Below are 19,619 nucleotides of genomic sequence, written 5' to 3'. Positions count from 1 at the left end.
CTTATCTACCTTTACATGAGTAATAGGAAACTCATATGTTCTGGAACTTGATTTTTTTTTCCACTTAATATGTTTTGGCTGTATATATAGGTTTGTGTCATTCCTTTTCATAGCATAATGTATTAGTCCATTTTCACATTGCTACAAAGAACTACCTGAGACTGGGTAATTTATAAAGAAAAGAGGTTTAATTGACTCACATGATATGGCTTGACTGTCCCCACCCAAATCTCATCTTGAATTGTAGCTCCCATAATCCACACATGCCATGGGAGGAACTCAGTGGGCGGTAATTGAATCATGGGGGCAGGTCTTTCCTGTGCTGTTCTTGAGATAGTAAGTCTCACGAGATCTGGTGGGTTTTATAAATGGGAGTTCCCCTGCACATGCTCTCTTGCCTGCCTCTATGTAAGATGTGACTTTGCTTCTCATTCACTTTCCACCATGATTGTGAGGCCTCTCCAGTCATGTGGAACTGTGAGTCAGTTAAACCTCTTTCCTTTATAAGTTGTCCAGTCTCTGATAGGTCTTGACTAGCAGCATGAGAAGAGACTAATAAATACACTCACAGTTCCACATGGCTGGGGAGGCGTCAGGAAACTCACAGTCATGGCAGAAGGTGAAGGGGAAGCAAGGCATTTCTTATTCTTACATGGTGGCAGGAGAGAGAGAGAGGGAGAGAGCCAAGGGGAAAGTGCCACACACTTTCAAACAACCAAACTCATGAGAACTCATCTTGAGAACCGCAAGGTAGAAGTCGGCTTCCCATGATTCAGTCACCTCCCACCAGGCCCCAACATGTGGGGATTACAATTTGAGATGAGATTTGGGTGGGGCACAGAGACAAATCATATCACATAATATTCCATAGTGTGGAGATTATGCTGTAGAATATATATATATTTCTTTCTGATAAATGTTTAAATTGTTTTCAATTTTTATCTTAAAAATTGCTGCAGTGCGACTTTTTATCTGGAATAAACTGAGAAATGGAATTGCCAGTTTATAATATATATTTATTTTTATTAATATATTGTTCTGAGTGGGCGCAATAGCTCATGCCTATGATCCCAGCACTTTGGGAGGCCGAGGCAGGCAGATCACCTGAGGTCAGGAGTTCAAGACTGCCTGGCCAACATGATGAAAACCCATCTCTACTAAAAATAAAAAATTAACTGGGCGTGGTGGCGGGTGCCTGTAATCCTAGCTACTTGGGAGGCTGAGGCAAGAGAATCGCTTGAACCTGAGAGGCAGAGGTTGCAGTGAGCCAAGACTACACCACTGCACTCCAGCTTGGGCAACAAGAGTGAGACTCTGTCTCAAAAAATATATACACACACACACACACGTGTATATACATATATGTGTGTGCATATACATATATGTATCTATTGTTCTCCAAAAAAGCTGTACCAGTTTATACTGCCACCAGCAGTGGATTGAAGTACCTTTTCTCCTCAAGCACTGGATATTATAACAATATTGTACAGTCATACAAAAATATTGTACAGTTTTTTCCATTTTGATAGGATGCTGGTATCTATCTGGTTGGTTTAATTTGTAATTTCTTCAATATTTTTATATTTGCACAATTTTAATTTTTTAAAAATGCCTGTAGTCTAATTTTTTTCTTTTGTGGGGTTTTTTGTTTTAAGACAGGGTGTGGCCTGGTGACCCTAGCTGGAGTGCAGTGGCATGACCTCGGCTCACTCTGCCTCCTGGGCTCAAGTGATCCTCCCGCCTCAGCCTCCTGAGTAGCTGGGACTACCTGTGTATGCCACTATGCCTGGCTAATTTTTGGATTTTTGTTTGTTTTTTGTGGGGTTTTTTGTTTTGTTTTGTTTTGTTTTTTTTGAGATGGAGTCTTGCTGTATCACCCAGGCGGGACTGCAGTGGCATGATTTTGGCTCACTGCAACCTCCGCCTCCTGGGTACAAGTGATTCTCCTGCCTCAGCCTCCCAAGTAGCTGGGATTACAGGTGCCTGCCACTACGCCTGGTTAATTTTTATATTTTTAGTAGAGATGGGGTTTCACCATGTTGGCCAGGCTGGTCTCAAACTCTTGACCTCAAGTGATCTGCCCGCCTCAGCCTTCCAAAGTGCTGAAATTACAAACGTGAGCCACCATACCCACCTAATTTTTGTATTTTTAGTAGAGACTGCGTTTCGCCATGTTGCCCAGTCTGGTCTCAAACTCCTGAGCTGAAACGATCTGCCTGCCTCAGCCTCCCAAAGTGCTGGGATCACAGGGGTGGGTCACAGTCCTCTAACCTGTGTTGTGTTCTTACTGGTTAAAGGAAATTTTGGTACACTTTGAATAATAAAGCCTTTATTATACTTGTAAATATTCTTTATGGACTCTTTTTGCTCTGTTGTCTCTTAACTCTTATTTTGGTTTATTTTTTAAATTGTAATGGTTTTAAACGAACATTATCACAGATATAACAGTCTTCTGTGGGCTTTTCTTAATCACTTATCCCTATATATTATATAATCCATCATTTCCCCACTGATGGGAGTTGGCAACTCTGTTACATGAAAATTCTATTTTATATGGATTCTTTTTAGGATATTGTTTTGTTTATCTGTATCTTGATTCTTGTGTATCGTCACACTATATAGTATTTAGACTCTATATTCGTGATTGTAAAGTAAAATACATGCGTAAATTTTGTGTCAATACTATCTGTTCAGTTTTAGTATCCACTTACAGAGCATACAAAAAGAATAGTTTTATGTATGGAAAATAGTCTTCTTTCCATTTTGAGAGAACCAACTAAAGCCATTTGGACTTGGTGTCTCTTACTGGGGTAAAGCTCTGTTTTGTAAAAATTTATGGTTTGAATGTTTTAATTTTCCTAAAATATTTTGTATTTCATCTGTTTTCACATTTACTAATTGAAAACACTTTTGATCAAATTGATTTATTATTTAAATTTATTGAATGGTTTTGGTGTGGTTTTTCATTACATTTTGTGTCCGTTAACTTGTGTTTTTATCTTAAATCTCTCCTACTTTCTTTGGATTTATTTTAGTCTTGAGCTAAAAATCCGGCTTTTTTGTTAGTCGTGTATTTTAATGATGTTTTAATGAATGCATCTAAGGCTATGGGTTTTACTTTGAGTTCTACTCTGATTACATTATTGTTTTGAATTTTTGGATATTTATTTTTATTGTCTTTTTAATTCAAGGATTAAGACATAATTTTCTAAATTTGTATTGTTAATTTCTAATGTATTTTGAGATGTTAGAGAATGTGGCCTCTTTTTTTTTTTTTTATGTTTTTTAGTTTTGAATTGTGTTTTGTTTTTGTAATGTAAGTCATGGTCAGTTTGGGGGCAGTGTTCCAAGTTTGTAGAGCGTACATTTCTTGGTGACTACGAAATTCTACATATACTAGGTATCTGTTGTGTTTTAAAAATACACATTGCCCTTTTTGTTATTCTTTACTCAGTCTGTGGGTTTCTGGAGAGGTATGTTGACATCTCTGGTCATGATTGTGGTGAATTTTGTAACTCTGCTTTTGCTTTAATCATTTGAAGCCACTTAGCATCACAGAGGTTCATGGCTGTTACGCTGTATCTTCTTGATATGTTTTTATTTACTTTTATTAAACACACAATATCTTCACCCTTGCAAATGCTTTTTTACTTGAATTCTAGTTTGCATACAGTAATAATGCCATATCTGCATTTCCTTTTGTTAGCCAATACCTATTTTATTTTCCTGTTTATTTCAACCATTGGTGTTTTAATTTTAGGTTGTCTTCTATAACAGCTTTAAGTGGATTTTTTAACTGACTCTGATAATGTCCTTTATTGTTTCACCACTTTTAAATCATTCCTGCCATATTATTGACATTTTAATTACAAATTGTTATTGAATATAGGCCAGGTGCAGTGATGCACACCTGTAATGCCAGCTACTCGGGAGGCTGAGGCACAAGTATCGCTTGAACTGGGAGGCAGAGGTTGCAGCAAGTGGAGATCGAGCCACTGCACTGCAGCCTAGGTGACAATGAGGCTATCTCAAAAAAAAAAGTTATCGAATGTAAACAAATTTAAAACTTTAGCCTTATGTAAAATACAAATACAGTGACAAAATCATTGGCTGCCTGGTGAAGGGTGAAAAGGAGCATTTTAGACGTGATGGTAATGTTCTATATCTTCAATGGAGTGGTAGCCTCACAGATTTTACAACAGTCAAAACTCAGTGGAATTGTATACCTGAAATAGAGGAAACTTACTATATGCAAATTATTCCTCAGAATTGATAAGGAAAAGCAATCAAAACATCTTATTTAGCTGTTACCAGTAAGTCGTAGCAGATCTCTGCTCACCATTGCCTTACGTAGTTTTCCTCTTTGCCGTATTATTATTATTATTATTATTATTTTTTCACCCAGGCTGGAGTGTAGTGGTGCTGTTGGTTCATTGCAGCCTCCACAAGCTTCCACCTCTCGGGTTAAAGCGATTCTCCTGCCTCAGCCTCCCAAGTAGCTGAGATTACAGGCATGCACCACCACACCCGACTAATTTTTGTGTTTTTAGTAGAGATGGGGTTTCACCATGTTGGCCAAGCTGGTCTCGAGCTCCTGATCTCAAGCTATCTGCCCACCTCAGCCTCCCAAAGTGCTGAGGTTACAGGCGTGAGCCACTACACCCAGCTCTCTTTATTCTTGACGTTCTAAAATTTTACCTTTTAGTGTCTAGGTATAGGATGTTTTCCAGTATTTTTTAACATTTCCAATCTAGACACAAGTTTGTTATTTCTTTGAGAGTTCTTGCCCCACCCTCTTTTCCTGTGGAGTTCCTATTAGATTTGTTTGTATTTCTGGTTCTCTCCCCAGTGTCTCAACAATTTTTCATATACTCCCTCTCTGTTAGCCCAGTGTTATAGAATACCTGACTTGATCTTTAGCTCACTGAATTTTTCTTCAACTTGACCAGTTCTCCTAAGGTTAAATTTTTGTCTTTAACAGCTTTATTGAGGTATAATTAACATACAATAAACTGCACGTGTTTGAAGTGTACATAGTTAGTTTTGGCATATACTCATGTATATGTGTGTGCATATGCTACATGCATTAAACTATCACTGTAGTCAAGATAATGAACATTTATCACCCCAAATATTTCCTCTTGTAACCCATCTCTGTTCTTAACTCTCCAGGCTCCAAGCAAAAGTAAATCTGCTTTTTGACACTCTGTGTTAAATGCAGTCATGCCTTCTGAGAAATGTGCTTAGCTGTTTTCATTGATTTCATTGTATTATAAAGTGGACTTGCACAAATCTAGATGGCATAGTGCACTACACGTATAGGCCATATGGTATAGACTGTTGCTCCTAGCTACAAACTTGTACAACATTTTACTGGATGAATACTGTCGACAGTTGTAACACAATGGTAAGTATTTGTCTATAAACATATCTCAGCATAGAAAAGGTACAGTAAAAATGCCATGTAAACATAAAAAATGGTATACCTATATAGGACACTGACCTTGAATGGAGCTTGGCAGGACTGCAGTTGCAGTGAGTGGTGAGTGAATGTGAAGGCCTAGAACATTACTCTACACTACTGTAGACTTTATAAACACTGTACACTTAGGCTACACTAAATTTATTAAATTTTTTTTACTTCAGTAATAACCTTATCTTACTGTAATGTTTTACAACTTTTTTTTTTTAATTGAGATGGGGTCTTGCTATCTTGCCCAGGCTGGTCTCGAACTCCTGGCTTTAAGCGATCTTCCCACCTCAGCCTCCCAAAGCTATGGGATTGCAGGTGTGAGCCTCCATACCCAGTGACTTTGTATACTTTTAATAACACTTAGCTTTTAAAGCACAAACATACTGTACAGCTGCACAAAAATATTTTCTTTATATCGTTATTCTATAACCTTTTATCTATTTAAAATTTTTTGTTAAAAACTAAGACACAAACATGCACATTAGCCTAGGCCTACACAGAGTCAGGATCATCAGTATCACCGTCTTCCACCTTCATATCTTGCCCCACTGGAAGGTTTTCAGGGGCGGCAACACATATGGAGCTGTCCTCTGTGATGACAGTGCCTTCTTCTGGATGCCTCCTGAAAGATTGCCTGAGGCTTTTTACAGCTAACTTTGTAAGTAGAAGGAGTACACTGTAAAATAACAATAAAAAGTATAGCATAGTAAATACATAAACCCATAGCAGTTTATCATCATTATTAAGTATTATGCATTGTACATTGTTGTTACATACTACACTTTTATGTGACTGGTAAGTTTGTTTATACCAGCGTTGCTACAAACACGTGAGTAATGCATTGTGTTGCGACATCACTAGGCCATAGGAATTTTTCAGCTTTATTATGAGCTTAATGGGACTATTGTTGTGTATGCAGTCTGTCACTGACTGAAATGTTTCATGGTGTATGTCTGTGTGTGGAATCATGCAGTATGTTTTTTTGAGGGGGAGGATCTGACTGTCATAGAAGATGACAGGTCATGTGCATGTTATTGTCTCTTTTTTCTTTCGTTTTCTTTTCTTTCTTTTTTTTTTTAAGACAGTCTCACACCGTTGCCCGGGCTGGAGTGCAGTGGCGCGATCTCAGCTCGCTGCAACCTCCGCCTCCTGTGTTCAAGCAATTCTCCTGCCTCAGCCTCCCAAGTAGCTAGGATTACAGGTGCCTGCTACCACGCCTGGCTAATTTTTTGTATTTTTAGTAGAGACCGGGTTTCACCATGTTGGCCAGGCTGGTCTTGAACTCCTGATCTCAGGTGATCCACCTGCCTCGGCCTCTCAAAGTACTGGGATTAGAGGCATGAGCCACTGTGCCCTGCCTCTTTTCTCTTTAGCATAATTATTTTGAGATCCATCTGTGTTTCCATGTGTATCCGTAGTTCTTATTGCTGAATAGTATGGCATTGTATGGATATGGCCAAATTTATTAATTCATCTGTTGGTGGATATTTGGGTTGTTTGCAGTTTTCAGTGATTACAAATAAAGTGAACATTCGCGTTTCCCTTCTGTGTGAACATCTGCTTTTATTTGTCTTGGGTAAGTATCTAGGAGTAGATTGGCTGGATCTTTTGGTAGGTGTGCATGTTGCTAACTTTTCAAAAGATTGTCAAACTTTTTCTTTTCTTTTAAAAGTAAAAAAATAAAAAGAAATTCCCACCAGCAGGATGTGAGTTTCAGTTGCTCCACTTCTGGGTCATTACGTGGTATGGTCAGTCTTTAAAATTTCTAGCATTCTGGTGGGTACGTAGTGGTAGCTCATTATAGCTTTGATTTGCCCTTTCCTGGTGACTAATGATTTGGAACACCCTTTTTATGGGCTTATTTTTGCAATGCTTATATCTTGGTGACGTTTCTTTTCAGATCTTTTGCCTGTTTCAAAAAATGTGTCTTGGACTGGGCGTGTTGGCTCACACCTGTAACCCCAGCACTTTGGGAGGCCAGGGTGGGAGGATCATTTGAGCCCAGGAGTTTGAGAGCAGCCTGGACAACAGAGCAAGATCCCCCTTCTCGCCTGGGCATGATGGTTCACACCTGTAATCCCAGCAGTTTGGGAGGCCGAGGCAGGAGGATCACTTGAAGTCAGGAGTTCAAGAACAGCCTGGCCAATATGGTGAAACCCCATCTCTAGTAAAATTACAAAAAAAAAAAGACCCCCCCATCTCTACAGAAGAAGAATTTGTTTTTAATTAGCTGGGCATGGTGGTATGTGCCTGTAGTCCTAGCTACTGGGGAGGCTGGGGCAGGAGGGTTACTTGAGCCCAGGAGTTTGAGGCTGCAGTGAGCTGTGATTGTGCCACTGCACTCCAGCTTGGGCAGCAGAACGAGACCCTGTCTCTAAAATAAAATAATATGTTTCGTTGTAAAAGTTCTTTGTATATTCTAGATATGAGTGAGGCATTTATTTTATGTTTTGCAAATATTTTTTCCCAGTCTTTGGTTTGCTTTTTCATTTTAGTAACTGGGTTCTTCTGCAGTTTGATTATTCTTCAGTTAAGCTTTTCTATTAAGTTTTTTATTTCAATAATCAGAATATGATACCTGATTTTTAAAAATTATCCTTCACCTTCTACTGTTTTAATTATGCTTATTTTTCTTTGTTCTATTTGCTGATATGGCCTAGTGTTTTCAGGTATTGCTGTCTTTGTTGAGTTTCGTACTTTTCTTTATGGATTAGTTTTATCTTGAATGTGTGATAATAACTGGTTTTGTGCTCCTCTTCTGTGTGTTTAGACTTTCCTATTACAACATTCAAGGATGGAGGTAGCCTGTAGAGCCAAGAGCAGCCTGGGTGTGGAGGTTGTCTGCTCCTTTAACCTTTCACCAACCCTTTCAGAACATTGCCCACTTTTTCAGCCCAAGCACCCGAGCTCCCTGTTCCCACTTCAAGCAGATGCTGCTGCTACTGTTGCTAGTTGCTTGGCACCAGGGGCTCATGCATACTGAGAGAAGCAAAGCTGTGCTCACCTGACTGCTCCTGCTGTGCTACTCCATCTCATAACCTAGTCTTTGACCCAGAGCTCCCTCCTTCTCTCCATCTTTGGTGAGCCAACTACTTTATTTCTGGGTGGCCTTCTCTGATGTCCCTTTTCTTCCTCTCCCTGCTAGAGAGGATTCTTTTTCTGTTTTTTTCCTAGCATCCAGTATTTATAATTCATTGTTTACATGTCTATCATTTGTAATAACTGAACTCTTGTAGAGAAGCAGCAGATATTATTCACATGTGAGTTTCTATCACCCTGAGTAAACAGAATATTTGAATGAGACATTTTTATTTAGAGAATGGGAGTTTTAATTAGAAAAGACAATAGAGCTTGAGACTCCCTGGGAGAGCAGGCCAGGTAAGGTACCACATGGAGGAGCAGGCCAGGTAAGGTACCACATGGAGGAGTAGGCCAGGTAAGGTACCACATGGAGAGCAGGCCAGGTAAGGTACCATATGGCGGAGCAGGCCAGGTAAGGTACCACATGGAGAGCAGGCCAGGTAAGGTACCACATGGAGGAGCAGGCCAGGTAAGGTACCACATGGAGGAGTAGGCCAGGTAAGGTACCACATGGAGAGCAGGCCAGGTAGGGTACCATATGGCGGAGCAGGCCAGGTAAGGTACCACATGGAGAGATACTGGTCTGTTTCTTTTACTGGTAGGTTAATCTTAGGCAGGTTATTTAATCTTGTTTAATCTTTTTATATTACAATAATTTTAATTATATAAAATGCGAGAATGTGTGAATACATACATATATCTGCATACATTTTATTAAAACAGTACATGTTTATTGGGTTTCGGTTTTTGTTTTTTGTTTGGAGACAGAGTCTCACTCTGTCACCCAGACTGGAGTGCAATGGCACAATCTTGGCTCACTGCAACCTCTGCCTTCCCAGACTCAAGCGATTCTCCCACCTCAGCTTCCCGAGTAGCTAGGATTACAGGTGCATGCCACCATGCCCAGCTAATTTTTGTATTTTTAGTAGAGACCAGTTTTCACCATGTTGGCCAGGCTGGTCTCGAACTCCTGACCTCAGGTGATCTGCTTGCTTTGGCCTCCCAAAGTGCTGAGATTATAGGCATGAGCCACTGTGCCTGGCCAACAAATGGTTTTTTAAACAGTACTGGGACAACTGGATATTTCCATGCGGAACAATGAAGGTGGACCCCTACCTTAAACCGTATACAAAAATTAACTCAAAGTGGATAAAAGACCCAAACTTGAGAGCTAATTTATGAAATTCTTAGAAGTAAACATAGACGCAAGTCTTTATGACCTTGGATTAGTCAGTGTTATTTTAGATATGCCACCAAAAGCACAAGCAACCAAAGAAAAAATAGATAAGTGGTGCTTCATCAAAATTAATAACTTTTTTGCTTAAATAACATTATTATGAAAGTAAAAGGATAACTCGTGGAATGGGAGAAAATAATTGCACATTATATATTTGATAAGGGGCTTACATCTATATATAAAGAACTTTTAGAACTTAATAAAAAAGGCACATAACCAAATTTAAAAATGAGGAAATGATCTGAATAGACGGTTCTCCATAGAAAATATACAAATAACCAATAAGTTTATGAAAAAATGCCCAGCATCATTAGCCATTAGGGAAAATGCAAATTAAACCCACAAAGAGATATTACATTGTATCCACTAGGATAGCTGTGTGAAAACACAGTAAGAGAAGCGTTAATGAGGATGAGGAGGAATTGGATCCCTGCTGTAGGAGTGTAAAATGGTGAAACTGCTTTGGAAGACAGTCTGCCGGTTACTCAAAAGGCTAGAGTTACCATATGACCTGGCAGTTTCACTCCTAGGTATATACCCAAGAGAAATGAAAGCATTTCTTTACACAAAAACTTGTGCATGAATGTTTATAACATTATTCACAATGGCCAAAAGGTATCAACAACTCACATGCACATCATCTGATTAATGAATTAATCAAATATTATATATCCATACACAGTGGGATATTAGCCATAAAAAGGAATGGAGTACTGATATATGCTATAGCAAAAATGAACCTTGAAAACACCTTATGTGGAAGAAGCTAGTGACAAAGGCCATGTATTACATGATTCCATTTCTAGGAAATGTCTAGAAAATAGATCTATAGAGACAAAGTAGACTAGTGATTGCCAGGAGCTGGGTGCAGGAAAGGAGAGGAATGGGAATGGGTATGGAGTTTTGGAAGGAGGTATTGAAAATATTTTAAAATTTATTGTGGTGATGGTTGTACAACACTGAATATAAAATGTAAACTTCACACTTTATATATGTGAATGGTATGCAAATAATAACATTTTTAAAAATCAGCATTATTTTTAAAAATTCAAATATACAAAAGATTATAAACTTGCACCTGTTCATATAATGGATTTTTTAGAAATTACACATGTCTCTGCTTTAAAATGTTTTAAACTATAAATGGAATACTGGTTTATTTACCAAATGGAAATGGTTGCTAGTCATCAGAATTTTCTGAGAGGCCCAATCTTTCTAGTGTCTAGGTCCCTGAAGATAACTAGAAAGTATACAGAGGTTGGGAGTAAGATCACAGGGTCTAGTCATGTGTTGAGGGGGCATGTTTCCAGGCCCTCATGAAGTCCAGTGACTTTTCCCTATGTCCAGATTATGTGTGCTGGTGTTGCAGCCGGACGCATTGGTTCACACCTGTAATCCCACCACTTTGGGAGGCTGAGGCGGGCAGATCACCTGAGGTCAGGAGTTCGAGACCAGCCTGACAAACATGGAGAAGCCTCGTCTCTACTAAAAATACAAAATTAGCCAGGTGTGGTGGCGCATGCCTGTAATCCCAGCTACCCAGGAGGCTGAGGCAGGAGAAACCAGGAGGCCCAGGTTGCGGTGAGCTGAGATCGATCGTGTCATTGCTCTCCAGCCTAGGCAACAAGAGAGAAACTCCATCTCAAAAAAAAAAAAAAAGAAAAGGATCATTTGAGTGTGGTGACACACAGCTTCTTGGTATTCCCAACTTCTCAGGAGGCTGAGACTGGAGAATCACTTGAGCCAAGGATTCTAAGGATGCAGTGAGCTTTGATTGTACCACTGTACTCCACTCCAGCCTGGGTGACAGAGAAAGACCCTGTCTCAAAAAAAAAATTTTTTTTTTGTTTGGTGTGTTTTCCAGATTCCTGACATAGAGCTTCTAAAGACCCTGGAATTTGAGTAGTAGGAGTGTCTTCATTATGCTAATGAAGTGATTGGCAGTGGGTCCAGATAGCTTCAAGATGGAGGCTCGTCCCCCAGAAAGTCCAAACCAAGTCCCAGCATGGTTGGGACTTTAAGCTAGCCAGACCTCCAAGGACGGCAGGAGAGAGGGCTGGAAATTGAGCTCTATTGTGTGGCCTATGGTTTAGTCAATCGTACCTACATAATGAAACCCCAGTAAAAACGCTGGACACTGAAGCTCAGTGGAGCTGCCAGGTTGGGAAACACATGTGCTGGGAGGGAGATTGCCCGATTCCTCAAGGAGAGGACACAGAAGCTGCATTGCCTCCCAGACCCCTTTCTATGTGTATCCTTTATAATAAAACTGGAGTCCTAAGTTGAGCACTTACTTTCCTGAGCTCTGTGAGTCATTCTAGTGAACAAACTTGAGGGTGCAGTGGAAACCTCCTGTATTAGTTACTAGTTGGTCAGAAGTGTGGGTAGTGCGAGGACCTCTACAGTGGCATTTCTATGGAGGACTGAGCCCGTAGTGTGGGGTAGTTGGTGCCAGAATTGAATTGTATGCCCAGTGTGGTTGAGGCAAAAGAGCTGGACAGGGCCCGTTTCTCCTTCCCCTGGATGACATGGTGGTAAGCCTTGCCAGGTTTCTTTTTGTTTGTTTGTTTGTTTTTGTTTTTTGAAAAGGAGTCTCTCTATGTCACCCAGGTCGGAGCACAGTGGCGCATTCTCGGCTCACTGCAGCCTCCGCCTCCTGGGTTCAAGCAATTCTCCCATCTCAGCCTCTCAAGTAGCTGGGATTACAGGAGTGCACCACCACACCCAGCTATTTTTTGCATTTTTAGTAGAGACGGTTTCATCATGTTGGCCAGGCTGGTCTCAAACTTCTGACCTCAGGTGATCTCCCCGCCTCGGCCTCCCAAAGTGTTGGGATTACAAGTGCAAGCCACTGCGCCCAGGCTTGGTTTTTTCTTTTGTAGAGTCCACAGGAATCAAACTTCATTTGTCAAAACATTTTTTGAGAGTAAAATGCAATTCACTGGGTACCTAATATCTGGGCACCTGAGGGTAACTGGAGTGATACGCTTCCATGAAGTCTAGTTGCATTATCATTCCAAAATGTTTTTAGTTTGTTGCTTTTTTCCCCCATTAGGAGTCTTGTTTTTATTTCGTCAAATCTCTTGACTTTTATTTTCCTTTCTATAATGTGAATAATTAAATAGATACTACCTTTACTACTTTTTTTCAGATGGGGCTAGAAATTAGGACACTTACCCAAAGTCACAGGAAAGAGGTCAGGCCAGGATTTGAGCCCTGTTGGATTCTCTAGCACAGCCCATGTATATGACCATTCTGCTGCACTGCCTCCAGGTGGATCTCTGTCTCACACCCACTTTCCCCCTTATCAAAACTATGAGGAGAGAAAGAAGGAACAGAAATGAAGAGGGGTGCTGGGTACAGTGGCCCACACCTGTAATCCCAGCACTTTGGGAGGACAAGCTGGGTGGACCACTTGAGGTCAGGAGTTTGAGACCAGCCTGGCCATGGCCAACATGGTGAAACCCTGTCTCTTCTAAAAATACAAAAATTAGCCAGGAGCGGTGGCAGGCGCCTGTAAATCCCAGCTACTTGAGAGGCTGAAGTAGGAGAATCACTTGAACCCGAGAGGCAGAGGTCACAGTGAGTCAAGATTGCACCACTGCACTCCATCCTGGGCAACAAGAGTGAAACTCTGTCTCAAATAAATAAATAAAATACTGATGTTTCTTCATCATTTAAGTCCATGTTAGTTTTTTTTTTTTTTTTTTGGTTTGGTTTTTGAGATGGAGTCTCATTCTGTCGCCCAGGCTAGAGTGCAGTGGCATAATTTTTAGTGCACTGCAGCCTCTGCCTTCCAGGCTCAAGTGATCATCCCGCCTCAGCCTCCCAAGTAGCTGGGACTATAGGCATGCGCCACCATGTCCAGCTAATTTTTTTGTATTTTTAGTAGAGACGGGGTTTCGCCATGTTGGCCAGGCTGGTCTTGAACTCCTGACCTCAACTGATCTGCCCACCTTGGCCTCCCAAAGTGCTGGGATTATAGGCATGAGCCACTGCACCTGGCCCATGTTAGTTTCTTTAGTTGGATAATGACTTAAGGAAATTCCTTGAAAGATTTTAAACTAACTAGGGAACGTTAGTAATATGATAGGCACTATTTAGGCTGTGTTTGCTGTTTTCTGCTTACATCAAGTGGCACTGAGGCGGGCATGGCACATTGAACACGTTCCATGAACACTATCCATGACTAAGTCAGGACGCCACCCTTTAGATCCCCATCAGCAAACTACATCTGAATAACTTAACTTAACTGCCATTTTACACCTGGGTAAGAGTAGCAATTTACAACTTCTGTTTTTATTTTCTGGTATTTTTTCTCTTAGTGGGGGAAGAGGTAGTTGATAAAGTATCATATTTATATGTGAGACTAACTAGTTTAAGTTTTTAAAAATTAGGTTTGGTTCTTGGCAGAAGGATCTTGTTCAAGTAAGGAAAATTCACTTCAGTGCTGGAAATAACTTTTTTACTTGTTTCTAATGGCCACTAGTATATGGCATTAGATTTGGGACATAGCTGTTAATTTGTGTACATATGGTATGAACGTAATTCTTTATACTCATTATTTTCATTGTGTAGTAGTTCTTTAGAAAGCAGATTTGGAGAGACAGTTTGTTCATATCTGCTATATGTTTATTTGCTTTGTAACTATTTTGTAAATATAATTTACATTATTTTCCTAGAAATTTAAAATCAAAATGTTCAAAACAGTATTGTGATAAGAATATTTTAAGGTGACTTACAAACACTGCTAAATAAACTCTTAGCACTTTTGTTTCAGACATTTCCACTTTAGTGTCAACTGCATAGGGCAACAAACTACTGTGGCCCCAATCTGACTATTTTTGTAAGCAAAACTTTATTGGAATACAGCCACACTCTTCACATTTATGTTTCTGTCATCCCTGGTGTAGAGGATTTTATCCCTTCATTCCTGCAAATACCTGGATCTCAAAGAATTTCTCTTCTGTATCTTATTAAACTGGCCTGTGGGCTTTCTGTGTGTTTCATTTCCCTCTATAGCAAACTGATGACTTCTTTGAGATTGGTCTTCCTTTTCTTTTTCTGCAACAGGATCGCAGTATGTGGTAGGGAAGTGATGCTGTCTGAAGGTGACATCCTGTTCTCCTCTCTTCTGTCCTCTCGATCCTTATTTTGGCCACCTGGTAATTGTGGGGGAGGGGTAGAATGCTAGTCTAAATTATAAAATGAAATTGCTTGGGGTTGGGGGAGATTCCTGCCATGCAGTTGAGAAATAAAAGTTACCTAGCTTTCAGTACAATCTGGTTTGGGGTCATGGGGTCTTTTGAGAATCAGAAGAAAGTTGTGGAACCACTCCCCTGGGGGTGGGAAAGAATATATTCAGAAATGTATTATTACAGAAATCTTTGATCAGTTTTTAAACATTGAAATACAAGTGACTTTACCAATGTATTCTAATATACTTGTTGGCAGCCACTTCTGATGTTAGAACTTTGAATATAGACATTTGAGAAAAATAATTGATTTTAAGTGTTCCCAAAATAAGTCACTGGTTCAGGATAGATCTATCTTAGTGTTCCCAAATTGTGAAAGGAAAAAGATTAAGCCCTTAATGTTGAAACTTGTGTTTCCCAAATCTTGGATTGTGCTTGGCAGTAGAGCTATGAAATTCCGTTGATCAGAGGGCTTGTTTCTGGCCTTGTTCTTTTTTCACTTCTGCACGAGCCCTTCCATTTGACCAGTGTGTCCTAAACTTTATTCATTGAATGCTATCTTCATGAGTTTGCCTTCTCTGCATATTTCCTGATCCTCTTTCAATGAACTCAGTTTTTAAAATATATATATTTAAAATTTTTAAATATGGAACGACTCACAAATTTGCATGTCATCCTTGCACGAGGGCCGTGCTCATCTTCTCTGTATCGTTCCACTGTTAGTATATGTGCTGCTGAAGTGAGCACTTAATTTTTTGTCAAGACAAAGTGTTGCCCGGCCTGGTCCCAACTCCTGGGCTCAGGCGATCCTCCCATCTCAGCCTCTCGAAGTGCTGGGATTACAGGTGTGAGCCGTCAACTCACTTTTTAAAACTTAAATTTAAGCAAATAATTACTGTCTGTGAAATATGGGTTTCATGTACTAATTCTTTTATATTTGTCACTTAAAGGAACATGTAAATATTGGGGGTTTTGTTTACCTAAAACCATCTTTTATCTTTTTAGAGGGCATCAAGTTCATTTTGGGAAACATTTCCCTATGTGCTGGAATTTTAAAGCTTTGATTTTGAACCGGAGTATGAATGGTGGAAGCTGCTTTAACTTGGAAATACCAGAGGAAAGGAGGGATCATGGGATGGGTGGGTGCTGCCTGCTGAAATACCCCTTGCTTGGGCAAATTTATGTGTCCTGAATATGAGGATATTTGGCTATGTGCATGGCAAAGCTTGGGATCATACCCTTGCAAGAATAGTTGGTTTGTTCTTTAACCTGGCCAAATATGTATACACACACACATGCGTGCACATTTCATACATTTTATTTTCTTTTACAGGTTTGATCTTACTCTTCTACCTAGTTTTTTATGGGTTCCTGGCTGCACTCTTCTCATTCACGATGTGGGTTATGCTTCAGACTCTCAACGATGAGGTTCCGAAATACCGTGACCAGATTCCTAGCCCAGGTAATTATCTTGCAGTTATGACTTTTTTTTTTTTTTTTTTTTTTTGAGACAGAGTTTTGCTCTTGTTGTCCAGGCTGGAGTGCAATGGTATGATCTCAGCTCAGTGCAACCTCCGCCTCCTGGGTTCAAGCAATTGTCCTGCCTCAGCCTCCCAGGTAGCTGGGATTACAGGCATGCGCCACCACGCCCGCCTAATTTTGTATTTTTAGTAGAGAAGGGGTTTCACCACATTGGCCAGGCTGGTCTCGAACTCCTGACCTCAGGTGATCCACCCACCTCGGCCTCCCAAAGTGCTGGGATTACAGGGGTGAGCCACCACACCCGGCCTCAACAGTCTTTGAATGCCAGCTCTCCCTTGGTGATTGGACATGACCCTTGTCCTCAGATGCTGGTAATTCTTAGAAAAGTAAGAAATAGTAATGTGCAGAACTTCAGTGTGTTTAATTCCAAAAACTGTAAACTAACTGCTAGAGATGACAGAGAAAGGAAGGTTCTACCTAGAGAAGAAGGTTCAGTCCTAGAGGAGTGGGATTTAGAGGTCAGGAGAGTGGGGAATCGGGCCAGGAAGGTGGGAGTCTAGCAGGTTTCTCTCTAGAGCAGTGGTTTTCAACCACTGGGTCATATGGCAGCATCTGGAAATATTTTTGGTTGTTACAGCTGGAGAGGGTATGTGAGTAGAGGCCAGGGATGTTGCTAAACATCCTACAGTGCATAGGACAACCCCCACAACAAAGAATTAGTCAGCTCAAAATGCCAATAATGCCGAGATGGAAGCACCCTTATCTAGATCCTTGCTCACTGTATAGGCTTCTGAGCTCTATCACCAGCCAAACTGAACTAATTTCCTCAACCATTTTTTTCCCTAGAAGAACAATTTTTTCTAATGACTTCTTTTGTTTACACCTAATTTTAGTCTAAATATCCTGAATAACTCTTTTAAAACTCTTCGTGTATTGGAGCCAGGGGCAGAGATTAGCTCCAGTGCTACTTTTCCCTCATGTCTCATTGTAGTCCTGTTTTTTTTCTACCTTAGACTAATTCTAAGATTTTTCTTTACTTGCTGTTTAAGTGATGTGACTTACCATTGAACATAGTCTGATCTATTTCAAAACCACTGAACTCTGTTTATAATTGCATGAAATATATAAGTGTATGTGTTAAATATTTTTAAGTACACAGTTGTAAACTGAGTTTCTTAAAATTATTTGTCGGTTATTTTAGTACTTAAAGTATCATTAGTTTAAATATATATACACACATACACATGTACATATGTATATATTACATATGGGATATACTAAACATTTCCATGTTTAATATATCACGTGTACATGTAATACATATATAATATGTATGTGTCGTATATTACACACACATGTATTGTATGTACATGTGTGATATATTAAATATGGGAATGTTTGAAGGCTAGAGAAAATTTTAGGATTGTTTTAAAGCCTATGTGCAAGGTTGAATTAATAATCTAGATCTAATGCTGTTTGTTTGTTTGTTTGTTTGTTTGTTTTTTGAGACGGACTCTGGCTCTGTCGCCCAGGCTGGAGTGCAATGGCACGATCTCGGCTCACTGCAAGCAACCTCTGCCTCCCGGGTTCAAGCCATTCTTCTGCCTCAGCCTCCCAAGTAACTGGGACTACAGGCATGCGCCACTACACCCGCCTAATTTTTGTATTTTTAGTAGAGACAGGGTTTCACTGTGTTGTCCAGGCTGGTCTTGACCTCCTGACCTCAAGTGATCTGCCCGCCTTGGCCTCCCAAAGTGCTGGGATTATAGGCGTGATCTACTGCACCCAGCTGGTCTAATGCTTTTTAAACGAGGAAAGCTTATATTAAAGTTGGAAGCCTGATTGTTTCTTACAGATAAATCTGCTTGCCTTTTCTTCATTAGTAAGCTTAAGCAACGTGGTCTGTATTACATGGGTGTCGACTTCTGATAGGAAATTGTTGTGGTTATACTCCAAATTCAGTATGTGAAGACCACATTTTGATTACAGAGCAATATCTGCTATTGAAGGAAGAATATTTGCCATAAAATTTAAAATGCATAGACATTTTTCACTGAAAAGGAGTTAGCTGTCTTATGAATGTTGCCATACAGTTGTAATTTAAATGACAAAAGTACTTAGGTTTTGATTTGCTAAAACTTTTTCTTTGTATTAATGGCACATTGACAAAACCTAAAAATGTTACTTGATTTTTTAAAAATGAATATAGAAAGTTCAAAGTAAAATTGCATCTTTTAAAAAGGAAGATTATAATTAACTGTAGATAATCAAATTTAGGGACAGTTTCTAATCGGTAATGTCTGAGATGGTTTTGAAGGTTTGAATTCTTTTTAATTTTAGATGTCTATGCCTTCATAATTAGAATTGGGAAGTTCTTGATAGTTTCAGCATACTGTCAACACAATTTTCCATGTAATTTGCTGAGATCTGCTTTTTAGAGATAAGAGTAAGGAAAAGAAGAGAAGGAAATTTGATAATCTCTCCCTTTTATCTCTTTATAGGACTTATGGTTTTTCCAAAACCAGTGACTGCATTGGAATATACATTCAGTAGGTCTGATCCAACTTCGTATGCAGGGTACATTGAAGACCTTAAGGAGTTTCTGAAACGTGAGTATGTTTTCTTAGAGTAAGGTCAGAGATTTTAGTTATAGAAATTAGTACCAAATTGTGGGCCAGACGCGGTGACTCACGCCTGTAATCCCAGCACTTTGGGAAGCCGAGGCAGGCAGATCACCTGAGGTCAGGAGTCTGAGACCAGCCTAGCCAACATGGTGAAACCCTGTCTCTACTAAATATACAAAATTCGCCGGGCGTGGTGGCATGTGCCTATAATTCCAGCTACTCAGGAGGCTGAGGCAGAATAATCGCTTGAACCTGGGAAGCAGAGGTTCCAGTGAGCCAAGTTCGCGCCACTGCACTCCAGCCTGGGCTACAAGAGCAAAACTCTGTCTCAAAAACAAAAAAAGTACCAAGTTTGTGATTACATTTAGAGATACCATTCTTAGAATGTGTATTACCTCTTGGGCCGGGTGCGGTGGCTCACACCTCTAATCCCAGCACTTTGGGAGGCCGAGGCAGGTGGATCATGAGGTCAGAAGATCGAGACCATCCTGGCTAACACGGTGAAACCCCGTCTCTACTAAAAATAC

At 40.0% G+C, this 19,619-nt stretch overlaps 1 protein-coding gene and 1 non-coding gene across 3 annotated transcripts in view; one reads left to right on the top strand and one right to left on the bottom strand.

Moving 5' to 3' along the window:
* The window catches only part of ATP1B3 (ATPase Na+/K+ transporting subunit beta 3), a 51,503-nt gene that overhangs the window by 12,102 nt on the left and 19,782 nt on the right, over positions 1–19,619 (top strand). The window contains exons 2-4 of one of the 2 annotated variants that reach the window (XM_033212454.1): positions 14,865–14,956; positions 16,320–16,448; positions 18,970–19,077. In XM_033212454.1, the coding sequence (XP_033068345.1) occupies positions 14,890–14,956; positions 16,320–16,448; positions 18,970–19,077 (304 nt within the window). In that variant the 5' untranslated portion in view covers positions 14,865–14,889. The remainder of the gene's footprint in view (positions 1–14,864; positions 14,957–16,319; positions 16,449–18,969; positions 19,078–19,619) is intronic. The other variant, XM_033212453.1, reaches the window with a different exon arrangement.
* LOC117084587 lies at positions 15,627–15,733 on the bottom strand. Its single transcript, XR_004437519.1, has one exon. It is a non-coding gene; the product is annotated as a U6 spliceosomal RNA (small nuclear RNA).

The sequence above is a fragment of the Trachypithecus francoisi genome, unplaced genomic scaffold (genome assembly GCF_009764315.1).
Source record: "Trachypithecus francoisi isolate TF-2019V2 unplaced genomic scaffold, Tfra_2.0 Lachesis_group0, whole genome shotgun sequence".
NCBI classification, from domain to species: domain Eukaryota; kingdom Metazoa; phylum Chordata; class Mammalia; order Primates; family Cercopithecidae; genus Trachypithecus; species Trachypithecus francoisi.
Note: the sequence above shows the minus strand (reverse complement) of the source record. Positions and strands in the feature narration are given on the sequence as shown.